This window comes from Candoia aspera, chromosome 1, assembly GCF_035149785.1.
Source record: "Candoia aspera isolate rCanAsp1 chromosome 1, rCanAsp1.hap2, whole genome shotgun sequence".
NCBI lineage: Eukaryota > Metazoa > Chordata > Lepidosauria > Squamata > Boidae > Candoia > Candoia aspera.
Genome location: NC_086153.1, coordinates 3,050,766 through 3,067,099, shown reverse-complemented (window position 1 = coordinate 3,067,099; position 16,334 = coordinate 3,050,766). Strand labels below are relative to the sequence as shown.

The 16,334-nt window shown below is 40.4% G+C and overlaps 1 protein-coding gene across 1 annotated transcript; it reads right to left on the bottom strand.

The window, feature by feature from the left end:
* Positions 1-7,458: 7,458 nt before the first annotated feature.
* On the bottom strand, positions 7,459-16,045 carry SPATA22 (spermatogenesis associated 22). Its single transcript, XM_063315989.1, has 8 exons — positions 15,641-16,045; positions 13,512-13,640; positions 12,075-12,135; positions 11,833-11,928; positions 10,043-10,394; positions 9,704-9,833; positions 8,066-8,163; positions 7,459-7,692 (listed from the first exon to the last, which is right to left on the bottom strand). The coding sequence occupies exons 1-8, from the start codon at positions 15,684-15,686 to the stop codon at positions 7,501-7,503; spliced, it is 1,104 nt and encodes a 367-aa protein (XP_063172059.1). The 5' UTR covers positions 15,687-16,045; the 3' UTR covers positions 7,459-7,500.
* Between the last annotated feature and the right edge of the window lie 289 nt (positions 16,046-16,334).

The window sequence follows — 16,334 nt, the reverse complement described above, 5'->3', positions numbered from 1 at the left end:
TGACATGAAAACACAGTTGTGTCAAGAGCTGGTGAATCCTGGAAAAAGAGGTCATTTCACAAGTCAGGGGCTACCCCAGGAAAGGCCCTGCCAGCCACAACCCAGAGCCAAGCTTCCCTGGAGAATCTGGAGCTTTTAGAGAACTCTGGTCTTGAATCGTCACAAGTTTTAAATGCAAATGGAAATACTTTGAATCAGACTTAGAACCAGGTGGACAATTAGTATAGATCTTTTAGCACAGGAAGAATACATGCTCTGAATGGCCCCCACTTTTGTTTGAGTTGGGCAGGCTTACACATCTAGTAAATAAATAGACAAATAAATATTCAGTGCTAGTGGTAGCTGCCAGGCTAATACTGAGTGCTGGAATGCATTGCAGTAATCTATGGCATTTATCTATGGCTAGAATTCTGAACATGCCATCACAATGACTTTGGCAGGACCAGTGGAGTAAGGCTGATTTAAAGCCCTCTTTAGGTCATTTTCAGGATAAATCAGAAAGAGAGACAGAGAAATAAATTGCGGTCATAATATGTTGGAACAGTTGAGACTGCTGTAAAAGACTACATTTTTTTCATGTCAGATGACACTCTTCATGGCTGTTACTGAGATGGCTCGGGGGAAAAGAAGATGGAGCTTTTGTAAGTTTGCAGGGGACAATGGTCAGATGTCCCTCTTGTTTGTGACTTTTAAAAGACCAGTAGCCCTCCCTGGTTTTTCATCCAGCCATCCTCCCAGTTGTGGCTAAATGGAACTGCCGTCATCAAGGGCAAGTCTTTCTTTGAGCATCATGAGAAAGCTGATTCCATCGCATTCTGTTCGTGGGCTACTGCCCTCTCCATTTTGCCATGGCATCTGGGAGAGTGTCAGAAATTGCAGTTGTTGGCAACATCTGGTTGGGCATTGTGTTAAAAAGAAGTGTGGACTATAGAGGCCATTGGTCTGATCCATGCAAGCTGTCCTTATAGTCTTTATTAGAACAATTTTGGGGCAGGTTTCTCTTAATCAAAAGGCATTATGCCCTCGGCCTGTGTACTTTGATAATAGGACAGGTAGCTGGGAATTCTGGGAATTGTAGTCCCAACACAATCTAGAGGGAATTGGACTAGAGGATGCTGTATTGGTATACGAGCTTTCTGTATTTGCAGCACCACAAATTGGCCAGAACCACTGTAACGCTGGGCTGTCTTTTAGTGAAAAAGTTTTGCTATGTTGTCATCTTAATCCAACGTATTTGGAGAGGGCACCAGGTTGAGGAAGGTCAGAGTATATATGATTTGATTTTACTTTAAACAAGAAGATTCACTTAGCTGGGAATTGGAGCCTCTAAAAGCGAAACAGTGCAATCTTCTTTGGCTTTCTTTAAGCAACAGTGAGTCACTTTTATTTATTTATAATAAAGAAAATTTGGGCTCGCTCCTGGCCTTCTGTATATTGGAAGGGTAAGTAGATCTGTTGTTAAGACTGTTCAGTCTATATCTCATGACGTGCATGTTTCAGGACTAAAGGAATTAGAAATACAGTGGAAATGCCAGAAAGAGATCACAAGGATGTCAGTCTGAAAGGCAGAGACTAGTATAAACTGTAGAGAATTGCACCGATGTGAGTCACAACGCAAGCCCAGCCAGTATCCTAGCACACCAGGGCTGTCCAGCCGTTGCTGTATCTTGCGATTCAGGTAAGAATCGGATCACATTTTGTGGGGGTACCCGAGATTTGGTGTTTATCATTGCAAAATGCACTGATCCTGGATACTGAATTAACCCACTTTGTAGATAGGCACAAGACACGGATCCTTAAACTAATCGAAACGGTGAGCTTCACAAAGTGTGCTAATTACGCATACGTACACCCTGACCCTAACCCTCTTTTGCGGGAGATGGGCGGTAGCAAAATTTGAATAATAAATAAATACATAAATAAAACACACAACCTGTAGGGAGCCAGGAAGAGGACCTTGATGGAGTTGTGCGGGAACCGTTACCTAGGCAAAAGGGGCCGGAACATTTTTTAAGTCCAGAGAAATGAGATAACGTTCAGAAGTGGCTCAGGCAGGCACCTCCCTGATTCACTGGAGTATAAGAAGGGGGAGGAGGCCCAGCACAATCCAACTTGCAAGATGGTGTTATTAGAACCAAGGTCAATGAAAATTTGATAGTTTTAGACTTCCAGTGGAATTGATTTCCTGGTCCAGGAAAGCTTGGTTGGGGTTGTGTCAGCCTCACTAAGTAAATCTCAGTATAATCTGCAAATGGGAGTCCTTGAGTTAAGTGCGTTGCACCAAATCTGGGTCTGACATTGAGAAGAAAAAGCTCATTTTAGAATTGCAAGAATGCCATTCCTTGTCTGGGCAACTACTGTAAAAACACACCATTTGCCTTAAATTGAACAGGGTCCCTACTTGGATTCCCCACTCTATTTCTAACACTTCTGGTGCGTATCGTTTTTCAGTAACTAAGCCAAATATCCCTGGATTATGAATTAACAAAAGATGGTGGTTGATTGGTGTTAGTGGAACAAAGATTAAGGCTTTTTTGTGAAATGTTTTGGCTTGTAGTTTGGTCAAGGGAAGGATGGAAACATTGAAATGAGACGGTTTGACAGCTCTCTGCGATTAGTCATTTGCTTATTAACATTTATTGTCAATCCACTGTCAGTGTTATCCTTCTACGGTCGTGGCCCTGTGTGCTTGTGATGCTGGGTTGCTTCTTTTAGAAATAACATGCAATTTCAGTGGCTCAGCTAAGTAAAAAAAAAATCACATGTTGTTTAAAGTTGCACAGAGGCGTCTGCTGGGCATGGTTGAAAAAATCAAGATGATGGTCAGGATAGTGTGGTCAAGGCTGCCTGTTCTTTATGATTACACTGCCCTGATTTTGATTTTTTTTTTAAATAAAACCTGTGGACACTCTTGAAATTGTTATCAACTTCCACCCCAGATATGGGACTGTCCTGGACCAGCTATTCGAAAATGTGGTTGGTGTGTCCTTTCATACTGCGTGCAGTTGCCAAGGACTTGCTTTGAATTGGTAGAATAGGGGCATCTTCATCATTGTTATAAGGTGCAAGTACGTAGTCCTTGGACCTTATAACATATATAAGACATATATAAGATTATATATATATATATATATATATCAGACCCTGCCATAGTGCGGGAAAAATGCGAAGAAGAAGAAGAAATATATATATCTATATATATCTTATATATAACTTATATATAAGACAGGACACCCTGGAGAAGATGCTGATGCTGGGGAGAGCGGAGGGCAAAAGGAAGAGGGGCCGACCAAGGGCAAGGTGGATGGATGACATTCTAGAGGTGACGGACTCGTCCCTGGGGGAGCTGGGGGTGTTGACGACCGACAGGAAGCTCTGGCGTGGGCTGGTCCGTGAAGCCACGAAGTGTCAGAAGCGACTGAACGAATAAACAACAACACGTAGTCCCAACGTGTAGGAAGGGTGGACGTGATTTTCATAAAAGCTGGCTTTCATGGAAGTCAACCAATCAGTGCAGCACGCAGTCCTGCCCCAAGCAAGATCTCCTATGAGGAATAGCAGGGAAGGTGGCTTCCTTGTTGTTCAAGGACCAGCCAGTCAACGCTGGTGAATTCAGCTTCCGCAAGCTGAACATCTGAATCTCCCATCCATTCCATCCAGGAGATATCATGGGACATGGGTCTTAAGCAGAGTTCATTGCCATGGTGGGAAAATTGTGGAAGCTTCTCATTCACCCTTATTGCTCGTGAATATTGGGAAAGCGTGACTTCCTTTAGAAGCAGAATAGGCAGGCTCTGTGGCTTCTTAAGCTCAGTGCAGCCAGGGTTAGTCCCTAGACTTGATGCAGATGACCAGTGCTGACCATTCAGTTAATGACTGGAGCATTTTGGAAATTTCCTAAAACTTCTTTCAGAAGGCAAGGAATATTGGAAAAGCAAGCTGTTAAGGACAAGGAGGAGGAACAGAGGAGATAGTAGAAGATGAAATAAATGGATAGTTGCAGAATGCTTTCTTTCTTAACCAACCTGTGCCTTTTAACAATAAACACGTATACCCAGTGGGATCAATAGTGAACATTAAGTCAAAATCTTCATCAGCCAGTGAAAATGTACAGTGTTGTAAAAATGTATTTGTATTTCTCTCTCTGTGTATGTTTCTAAAAAAAAATTTTCTGTAATGTTTACAATTGTTCACTTTCGTGTTTCACTAGAAAAGTGATTTGTTGGTATGCATGAGATACGTCCTTCTTTTCAGAAATTGGAAACCGAGTTAGGTGAGTGGATTTTGGTGCCGTACATGACGTTCCTTCTGAAGACACATAATCAGAGAGGTTTGGGTTTTGTTTTTAAGAATTCACGTGAGATGCTATGGCAACAGCCCCCTTCCATATTTTTAGCGGTTTCTCAAACTCATATGTAATCCTGATGTCAAAAGTGCTTCCCTCTCTGCCCCCTTTGAAAAATAGATGGGAAAATATATAACAATGCTTCCATTTTGTATTTTTTATATTATTTTAAAACCCTTTTTTTAAACAAGCAAGTACAGTTTGTTAAAACAAGTTGAAACATAAGGAACTTTAAAATGTTGACTCTGCAGGTCTTTTGCTCCTTGGATTTATTAAAAACTGGATCATGCACATTTTCTTCCCCTGTAAAAAGATGCATGAAATCAGTTGTCTGCCAGTGTTTTTTCTACAGAAAGTGTATTTTGAGCGTAGAAATTCAGTTCTCTGAAAGAAGGGAGGAGGGAATCTTTGCATCCAACCCTTTGTTCTTGTGATAGTCACTGAAACAGCGTAGATGTTTAGAAAAATAAGGCAGGGTCAGGAAGTACAGCTGCCTCAAACGTCCTGCCTCTCCAGATGTTCAAAGCCATGCGCAGTCGCACCTGCACATACCTCACTCAACTGGTCCCCTTTAGTAATTCCCAAGTGGCGTGATGGCAGCTACTGGGGTTGTGAGAAAAATAAATGCTTCTGTGAGATCTAAGCCCATCTCATCCTGATGGAAAAAGGATAATCGATTTACGGAGATGTAAGGCATCCTTGGAGATCTAGACTGAAAAAGTTGCACATAAACTCGATCATATAATTGCTCATACTGAGGAATTTAGGAAATCTGCAAATTAAAATGTGCATAATACAATTTTCCCCCCTCTTTTTTTAAAAAAAGCAAAAATTACTGGTTCAGGTTCTAGTATTCTAAATATATATATATATATATATATATATATAAAATATAAATATATGTAAATAATTTTATGTGTAACAAAAAGCTGTATTTTCCATTACTGTGGTTTCTGTACTTTACTCACAGTGCCTCCTCTTTTTAGAATATTAACCACTCTTCCTTCCCGTGTTTGACTTGTTGAGCAACTATTTCCAATGGCTTGAAATTTGAATTTTCTGATTTGCCAACACTGTATTATAATAAAGCAACTAATTGTCAGCAAAGCGTGCTTTCATTTTTCCCTTATTCCAGCAAAATCTCATATTCAGTTTCTATAACAAGAAAGAGAATGGCTAATAATACTGAATTAGTATTGATTTTAGCAGTACTTACTTCATTCAGGAGAACAGCAGAATTCTTTCTGTTGCAATTGCTTTGAAATAAGCAACAATACAGATTTCAAAGGCAGCACATTTATATTAAATTGGGTTCTTGGCAGAACTGATATGGGGGACCAACCTGGCAATTTTATTTTATAAAAGACTACCAAAAAGAATGAAGATACGAAATGGTTCTACGATATCCTATATATTGTTGCAGGGGATGCTGAAGTTCTCCTAACAACCCTCGGTGCCATCTTTTGGAAATTTCACCTTTGTGCTCTCAAAAATTCGTGGTTTTCTTGATAACTGCCAGCACTTCAGCTGTTCCCAGTAGTAAAGTTGCAGTAGGTGGTCAGTAAACTGAAGTGATTTTAAAACTTCATTTTGACGGTTAATTACAGTGACCACATATCCTTTGTTATAAAGGACAGCCCTTTATTTCAGAAAGCTGTCCTTTAGATTTATTTTTCAAAAACTCACTTTTGTCCCTTATTTTGGTTATTTAACTGTTACTGTACAAATGGTACCACTTAATGCACAGTCTTTCACATTCACATGGAAAATATGGAAATTCAAAGCAAGTATTTGCAGCTCGGGGTTGAGCTGTGGCACCCCTGGTGCTCTCTGAGCCTTGTGGTTTTCTTGCAGACGTTTCATTGCCAGGCTAGGCGACATCTTCAGTGCGAGGAGGGAGGGGGCCTTGCTCTCAGTTGGGTCATATGGAAATTGAATTGTCTTTTAAAATAAATGTACATATACCGTTTGGTTTTAGATGTTTTTATTAGAATATGCATTTTTGTAAAGTTTTTCTTGGTTTTCCTCTTGAATTATCCTTTCTAAAGCAAAGTTATAATTGTTTATAAACATAAACAATTAATTTTTTTTATCCTTATGAGCCTCTTTCAGATTTACCCCTTTTTCAGGTTTCTCCTTTATTTTTTCAAAGAAATATGGTTAATAGTTTTACAGGAGATTTTACAACGTACAGTTTTATTAAAATCTCCACCTCCCATCCCTGTTTTCCCACCTGATGATAAGAGCCCAGAATCGGTGTAGGGTTTTGTATGGGTTTTAATATTAAAAGAAAGTCAGTACTAGTAGATGGTAAACAAATCCTAAGGAATATAAGAAGAACTGTGATCTGTGGTCTCCAAGCAAGTGCTTGAAATTTGTAACTTCAAAAAAGCATGCATAAACAAACAAACAAATAAAATGAACCTTGCATGAGGTCTTTCCTGCATTCCATTCAATGATACCAGACAATGCATTTGTTAGTTCTGCCAATCATCCATCCATCATTTATTCACAGTTGCACCAGAGCGAAAAAGAATAAAGGCACAATATTCTTATGAATTGTAATCCCCTTCCTTCATTTCCAGCACTGAGGGGCTAGTGCAATCCCCCAAATTGAACTTTTCAACATCTGGAGAGGTGGATGGGACCCCTTAAACACCCCAGGGATGCCTGAGTATGATCAGGGGCCACAGAACGATGTCTTTTCTGCTGGGCTAAAGCAAAATCTGGATGGAGTGTCAGAGGGAAGCTAACTGGAAGTACGAATACAAGCATTCCGTTCTGCATTGTTTATTTGGTTTGGACGCAAGAGGTAATGATTGGTCTCTGTCCCATTTTTGAAAATACTTCTGCAGATGGCCTACTCTTCCCTGGGGCCTTGTAAGGAGGAATGTCTACCCATGGAATTTAAATTTTGTAATTTAAATCATAAAATTGGTAGGAAAAAAAATAAGCCACCCATATTAAAGTATAAGAAACAAACTAAAATTTGTTTATTTTTAGACAGCAGTCGCAGTTGTTGTGGCTGACAGTGTTTTCACCCAAACAATGACCATATGAGTTCTAGAATTGCTTCCCCTTTGTGGTTCAATGTCCGTCTGATGCACAAAAAATGACCTGTTTTCTTCAAATATTTTGAGCTGCATCAGAAATATTTAAGCTTCATTGCTTGTTTTCACATATCTGCTCATCTCCATATCAGTGGCTTTGACAAAACCCTGGAAAGTTTTCTGTTCAGCAGCTGTTGCAGGCCTCACAGAAACACACTTGAAGACCTTCTGTTTTGAGTCATAGTTTCCCATGCATCTGTGGACTCGACCTCTGATTAATCTCGGTAGCTCCCGGTCCTTTTTTCAAAGAAGAATAAAAGATTATTTCTTTTTTTTCCCTTATTCCTTTCATGTACAAATAGCACCACCAAATGTCTATTGCCAATTTACGATGTATTGGATCACTTTTAATACACATTTTAAAAGATTTGTGGATGGTTTTTATCGCAATGATAAAATTCACAAATTCCAAAGTTGTTATTCACAGCCTCCTAGAAGTAGGATCTATGGATATAATTGCCTCTTTAAGAAGGTTGACTTGTACAAAACCAGGATGCATTGATTATATTGGTGAATTTGATTACAGTGTAGGTTGTCATGTCTTCAGCATACATAACACATCCTTGATTAAAGATTACACACACACACACACATATGTGCATATACTTACAATCTCATAGAATACACATGACACGCTCTCTTTTCCATCTCTCAGGAGGAAGGTCTTTGCCCCAAACAATCCAGGGGTAACAGCAGAATCCAGAACACCTAAATAATGCAATATAATTATTTGGCCTAAAGCTTTTCAGAGCTAAGACAAATGCTGTTCTGTTGCTTTTGTTCCTCTAGCAATGTTAGCCAGGATAAATGTCCAAGTTTAGCACAGATGAGGACTTGCCCAGGTCAACACGCTGACTAAGCCCTGTACAAGGAGCCCCTCAGCTTCAGGGCAGCTGGCTGTCTCCTATCTTGTGGTCCAGAAGAGATGAACAAGTATTGACAGAAGCGGGGATGTGGAAGATGTGCTGCTATCATTTGCTTATTATTCTCTGTAAGCAAGCAGCTGGGAGTAATGACCGTGACTTACTATCCCCCCCCACCCCCCAAATCCTAAGAAATAATCCTGAGGTTAATTCTTTCTATTTAGTGAATTTTTCGACCATATGACTATAGTAAAGGTTTCCCTGGACATTAAGTCCAGCTGTGTCCGACTCTAGGGGGCGGTGCTCATCTCCGTTTCAAAGCCGAAGAGCCGGCGTTTGTCCGTAGACACTTCCTCCATGGTCATGTGGCCGGCATGACTACACGGAACACCGTTACCTGCCCGCCGAAGTGGTACCTATTAATCTACTCACTTTTGCATGTTTTCGAACTGCCAGGTTGGCAGGAGCTGGGACTAGCAACGGGAGCTCACCCCGTCATGCGGATTCGAACCGCCGACCTTCCGATCGGCAAGCTCAGCGGTTTAACGCACAGCGCCACCGCGTCCCCTATATGACTATAAATCACATTATTTTCCTTGTTTGTCGATCACATTTATTTGGGGCAAGGAAGAAAACTACCAATTACTCTTTGCCAGCATGATGTTATACATCTGTCTTGGTGAAGGCACAACACTGTCAGAGAACCCAGAAGACTCAGAAACACTTTAGCAGAAAAGATACACATTTTAAAGAATATTGAAGAAAGACGTGTGGGAGTGGGTGAATACTAGTAATGGAGGGTGGGGTGGAGAAAGTTTTTTTGTGTGCAGCAGAGTAGAGCTAAGTGATAAAGACTCAAAAGGTGATGTTAATAAGGTGGGGGACATTCATCAAAATAATGCACTGCATATTTGGCCGTTAAGCAGAATTAACTACACTTTAACACTCTTGAATCATCATGCCTAACTCATAATTGGTGGCAAAAGAATGTGTACAATGCAGCATTGTAAGGTAGGGTTCTACTTCTATTTCAGTAGGGTTTGTAGCAATGGAAATTTGGATGCCTCCAGGAAATCCACAATTGGGACAGGTGGGGGGGCAGCTTATCTTCCAATAGCTGTGGATTTGTCGATTTGAAGAAGCATTGGGAATAATCAGTCTCAGTTCGCCTCCACACCCCACCCCTCATTTTGACTCTAGAAAACTCAACATTTTGGGTTGTTTCAAAGTAGGTGTGCTGATACGGGAAAGAGTTACTTGGAAATGCCTTTTATTCGAAATGATGAAGAGGTTGGCTGAAATATTTTAAAAGTAATTGACTCCTTTGGGATGAAAAAACCAATATTCTGTATGGAAAACTGCCATTACCGTCTTATCATACTCACCCAGGACCTCAAACAACAGAGCAGTTTTATCAGAATACTGACTCCAGTGCTTCATGCTTTCAATGACAGCAGATAAAATTCTGAGAGAATTCTCTTTTTCCTTCACTTTAGGGTGGTATGCTGGCTTTTTCTTTGACACAGGGACAAAAAAAGAAAGATAAGCCAAAGATTGTTTACTTATGTTTGAGTTTAGGTGAGAACATTCTCTGCTATTTATAAGCCACCAGGTGCTCCAAGAAACTCTTTTCTGTTCGGAAAGTAAGTAAGTACAGTAGGTTGGGAAGGCGATTCAAAAACATCCTATTAAAAGGAAAATATATTCGCGCATGTATATTTTACCTGAATCATTTTGTTGCTTTGCAAATGGTCAGCCTTTTCCTTGTTCATGTTTTGCTGGGAAAGGCTGTGTTTAAATGTATATGAGGCACCCTGAGCCTGAGGATTCCTCAGCACGGCGGTTGGTGCTGCAGGCCACTGGGAAACAGCCGAATCCCATTCTTCTTCTGCTTCTGTTCGGCTTCTCTCTGGTGCCTTTGGCAGGCCAGCTGATTTCTGGTACCTGGATCCAGGCTTCATCAAACAACTGGGACTGTCTTCAGGCTGAGAAAGCTTTTTGTTTTCTGTTCTATTGCCAAAAACTGGAAAGTCATTTCTTTTCCAAACACTAATACCGGCATTTCTTTCCTCTGGCCTGGAGTGGAATAAGGCATTATTATCTATCTGTCTACCTACCTGCTATCCATTCATCCACCCACCTATCTACTCATATTTAAAACAGCAACAGCAGCTTGTACTGTAAGTCTCTTTCTCCTCTTCCCACTCATTCCATTGTATCAATGGAATATCAAGAGATTCTACTTTTTTGAGGGTGGCGAAATTCTGTCATGTAAGATGTAAGCAGTTTGATGGACAAGCTTACCTAATTAATCAATCAATCAATATCAGTTTTATGTATGCAATGTGTTTTAGGGACTGGCCCCTGACCATTTACAGGGTGTTAGTTTGTTACGTGTGTCTGGGGAAGTTTTCAGCAGGATTCCAACCGATAGCGCACAAGAGGTGACAGCAAGCAAAACTTGGGAAGTGCAGGGAGGTCCTGGCAGGAGATACCTAGACCACATTTCTACTCTGCTGCAGGTCACTGAGAAATATATAGACGTGAGAAAGCTTTCTGTACCTGTGTTGCTTAGAGAAAGCCCACGATAAAGTGAATAGGCTTGAATGATAGAATGTTTTGGTGATTATTTGCACTGCCCGCCCAACAGCGGTAGCATCCTTAAATAGTGACTGCCAAAGACGCTCAATATAAATATTATGGCTACAGGTTTGCAAAAGGGCTCCAAGGATTCCGTGGATACTCCCTCTGCTCTTTGCTGAATCCTCAACTATATTACAATTCTCCCTGCCTTTACAAGTAGTCCTCGCTTAATGACCACAATTGAGACCAGCATTTCAGTTGCTCAGTGAAGAAGCCCTTAAGTGAATCTGACCCAATTTTATGACTCTTTTTGTGACTGTCATTAAGTGAATCACTGCGGTTGTTAAGTGAATCATGTGGTGGTTAAGCAAATCACACAGTTCCCCATTGATTTTGTTTGCCAGAACCTGGCTGGGAAGGTTGAAAATGGCGATCACGCAGGACGCTGTGATGGTTATAAATTGTGATCACGTGACCATGGGGATGCTGTGATGGTCGTAAGTGTGAGCAACAGTTGTAAATTGGCTTTTTCAGCACCGTTGTAAGTCTGAACTGTCACTAAACAAATGGTCATTAAGTGAGGACTACCTGTATTAAGTTTGGGGGGCTGGGGGGGCTAGTGGTAGCACAGTGGACAACTTGGCTTGGAAATAGAATCAAAGGGGCAGTAGGGTAGACTGTGCAGGGTAGGAGGTGATATTTGCACTATTGTTGAAATGCACTCTGTCCATACTGACAGCTCCCCCACCCCACCCCACACAGGTTGCAGGAATTTTGTCCCCATCATTTGTGGGAAAAGGGCTGACCCGAGAATCACCAGCAACACAAATAGCTACACAGGCAGATTGGACATAAAAGGATCCAGTTCCTAGAACTGACAAATTATGACCTCAACTGTGCATCAACATTCATTTTGGAGAATGTCACCAACCTCCGGTTATTCAAGTTGCTTCCTGCGTGAAGCATTGTAGGCTTTGATGCGTGTTGCTGCCTTAACAAAGAAGATGGAATAGGAAGCTCTGTCGGGCTGCAGAGAAAAAGTTTAGTCATTACCATGAATGATGAAGATTAAAACCTTAGATACAGTACAGTCATATAGTATTGATTTCCATAACCCTGAAATAAATTGGATTTCAGGGATATAAAGATATAAAAGGTATTGGGACCACATACTCAGCGCCTACTGTTTTCTGCAGTTGAACCGGTTCTGGCTTCTCTGTTTCCCATCCGAAATCTTGAAAAAGTCAAAGGACACAGAATGATCAATTTGAATCAAGTTCCTGATCTTGGTAACATCCGATTTGTGATATTAAAATAGAAAATATGAACTGTGTTATATGCGCATCATCAACCGCCCAGAGTCCCCTTTTCGGGAGAGATGGGCGGTGATAGAAAATTGAAAAATAAATAAATAAATAAACTTCTTCACTGTGACTATTTATTTCAATTAAGAATGCTCTGTTCCAGAATTCCTGATTCCCTAACCTTTAAGGCAGTGTTTCGCAACCTTAACAGCTTTAAGATAGGTGGATTTCAACTCCCAGAATTCCCCAGCCAGCATGCTTTAAGGGAATAGATCAATTGTTACTCATGGAAATTCTTGGGATATTGTTATATAAAAGCTTGGTACTAATGGGCCTTTTCACTGGTGGTGCCTCTGCTTTGTGAGTCCATCCCCAGAAGGGCTGATCTGCCATCCATGTTTTGGCAGATTCATTCATACATGGTTCCTTTAACACAGCCATCTCCAATCTCCAGAGGAGATGGGACTATGACTGTGAGAATTCCCAGCCCAAAGAGGTAAGTGATGTGGAGGGCATCTGTGTGGGGAGGGATGGTCTAACTTTTAAAGGCCTCCTATGCGGGCAGGATAGGACACTGTGATGAAATGATTTACTGGATCAAATTGAAAGATCTAGCTAATTCAACATTCAGTGCAGTTCTACATTACAACAATAATATGATGTCGACCATTTCATCATGTTTACCCCAGCTTCTGGAAAGTGGAAAAAAACTGCCTGTAAACATAGCTAACAGCATGGCCAACACACTTAATATACTGTCTTATAAGATGTTACCAGTATAATCTCTGAGTTCCTGTTTCTACACAAGGCATGGATGTGGTATGAGTGAATGTACTCTTTAAAAAGCTGGGTAAGCAGTAATATTTATGGTTGTCCTATTTCATTTTCATTTTTTTCAAATGTGCCTTTGTAGAGGCACAAGGCAAATGAAAGGTGGAAGCTTTTCACTTTTCCCATTCCTTTCATATCATATCAAGAATAGGACTAATCATTATTCCAATAATTAATTCTGGCAGAAATGTGCATAGACAGCTTTTCAGGCACAGAAAAGATGATAAATATTTCTTTTTGCATTAATACAAAAGCACATTAAAGAATATTCCTTCCTGTAACACGTCGACCTGGAAACAACCGTTTAAAAAAAAAAAGGCAGAGTTACAACAGCTGTCAGTTAAATGCCAATCTTCTATGTAATTCATAAGGATAAGGGAGTTATTTTGCTATGTCCAGAAATTTCAACCATAGGCTAGAAAAATATTTTTTGCTACGAAAATGTGTTTCCAAAATCATGCAGTCCACCACTCACCTGCTAGCATGGCAGAGAAATTGAAATGATCAGCTGAATTGTTACTACTCGGCTCATTTTTAAGCGGATTTGATGTGAGTGGCTGTTTGGTCCTTTTTTTCTGGTTGAAGAGCGGGACTGGAAGGCAGCCTAACATTTGAACATAAGGCACAATTAGTAAATTGTTAACTCCTTTGCTGCAATAATATACAGGTAGTCCTCGCTTAACAACCATTTGTTCAGACTTACGACGATGCTGAAAAAAACCATTTGCAACCGGTCCTTACACTTATGAACGTTGCAGCATCCCCGCAGTTGCCTAATGACAATTTGGGCACTTGGCAACTGGTTCGCATTTATGACCATCGCAGTGTCCCGTGGTCATGTGATCGCCATTTTCGACCTTCCCAGCCAGCTTCTAGCAAGCAAAATCAATGGGGAACCACACGATTTGCTTAACAACCATGTGGTTTGCTTAATGCCTGCTGTGATTTGCTTAATGACCGCTGCAAAAAAAGTTTGTAAAATCGGGTCAGATTTGCTTAATGACCACTTCACTTAGCAACCAAAATTCTGGTCCCAATTGTGGTTGTTAAGCAAGGACTACCTGTATACATCCAGAAACACACACCCCTGCATCCTAATAAGCGATTTACTTTAATGTGGCAGTGGTGACACATTAAAGCAAATCCAGACACACATTAAGCATCAAGACACACTGGAGCTCACTCATTGGAAAGGTTTGTATCTCTGCATGGAGAACTGCTGCATCTCTGGAACCTTCTCCATGCAGAAGATGTGAAGGATATGAACAGAGCCCTCTGCAGTGTCTCATTAATCGCTTTGGTGTATCAGAACAAGTTAATTTGCTTATATGTATCCGCCTAATCTGTCCCTTCTGTCCGACCTTGACCAAAGACGGCTAAAGCATCCCTGCTCACTAGAATTCTAGCCCTCCCATACTACCAATCCAATATTATCAGTATTATTAATGTTTATTGAGAAGGTGTCCATTCTGGTATCTGTTTTGGCACCAGGCAAAAATCTCTTATCTGTCCAGGCATTTTCAACACCCTACATAATTGTTCCCAGGTCTGATTTATGGTTTGTTCAGGTTTTACTGGTGGCTGTTGCTCAATCCTTTTTATTACATTGTTTTATTGCTGATGTTGTTGATGTTCCCGGCAAGTTAACCTGGGAAGTTATGCTTTTTTTTTTTTAATCGTATGGCATAGCAGTTCGGGTTAGAGTTATGCTGAAAATCCCCTTCTTCCATCAATCAACCATTACAAAGTGAATTTTTTTTAGGGATTGCATGAAGAATAAACAAGAGCTTGATCTCTGCCTGCAAATTTGTCTAACTGTCATTGTGCAAGAGGAAAATGAGGAGGGGGAATGGCTTGGAGGGGACAGAACAGAGTCCCTGATGAATTTTTCATAAAGGTTCATAATGGTTAAGGCTCTCCAGTTTTCTAGGACCTTCCCTCCTGCTTTCCAGCATATTTCAATAGCCAAGGAATTATGGCTGTTTGCAGTTTGGAGCTAATATTGATCAGTGCAGGAAATCTACTCAGAGAACATCTTTATTCCACCAATGAAAAATATGATAAAATAAGAAATGAGCACATCACTTTTCTGAATTACACAGGCATCCATATAAGAGGAATAAATTCTGGCAGGGGCATCTGTTGAGAGGTATGTGTATGTCAAAAAGGGTAGGATGGTGATTGAAGCCCCCCCTCCCTTTTATGTGTGTTGCAAACATGTAAAAAGAGGCAGGGCTTTAATGATATAGTCACAGCCACCATCTTGACTTTTTTGATGCCCCCTGTGGATGCCCTGCAACTGGGGAGGGGGAGGGGGTTCATACAATTAAAAAAAAAAGTGCAATGTGTTAATTAGGAATTCTCCCTCTTTCTGGATGGTTGCAGCCTGCTCATAAAAGGGAAAATAAAGTCTGGGAAAGGAAGAATGAGAGGAATATTACAGAAATGCCCCCTGACTTAATAGGATGCAACATGGGAGGTGTTTGATCACCTTTTCCATGCACTGCCACCTAAAGCCTTGAATAATTTTGCTCACTCCACTCATCATGATGGTTGGAAATTGTAATGACTCCCCGCAACTCCACACCAGTAAAAGATGGATACCTGCTGTCCTACGCATCAAAGAACTGTCAGTGAAATTCCTCTTCATCTTTTTATTTCTAGAGAACTGCACCTAAAAAAAAATACAATTTACTTATTATCTAGAGGAAATAGGTTGGAAAGTAGTTGCAATATATCAGCAAAGCATTTTAAGTTCCTACTACAGACCCCTCCTGCACGTAAACAGGGAAATGCTGAGCTGCCATTATTATAAATACAGAATCTATGATTATTGAAGCATGCAATCCTATTCTGCTCTAGAAAGCCTTGGAAAAAAAAGCTGCTTCTAGATATTTCAGCAGGAAACTCATGCCAGTTGCCACCAGAATAAATGTTTTTGATTTGTTTCTTTGGATTCCTTCCAATCTGCAGAAACTCGTCAACTTTTGGAGCACCAAGGAGATGAAAATATTCCTGCATATCCTATCTTCAGAAGCTCACACCCCATAAGTGCCTTGATTTTTTGTTTTGTTTTTTGGTTAGCTTAATTAATAATTTAGTGGATACATTCTTATTATGGTGTTTTGTTAATACTGTTGTACATAATGACTTTTTGGTCTGTTCATAAGTTAAGCATAATGTTTTTTTTTAAAACAAAATGATTAATGTTCCTAACAGTGGTAGGGCTTTTATGTGATCAATAACTTCAATATTAAAGTTTTCTTCTCTTCAAAGAAATGGCAGGGGGTGGGGAACC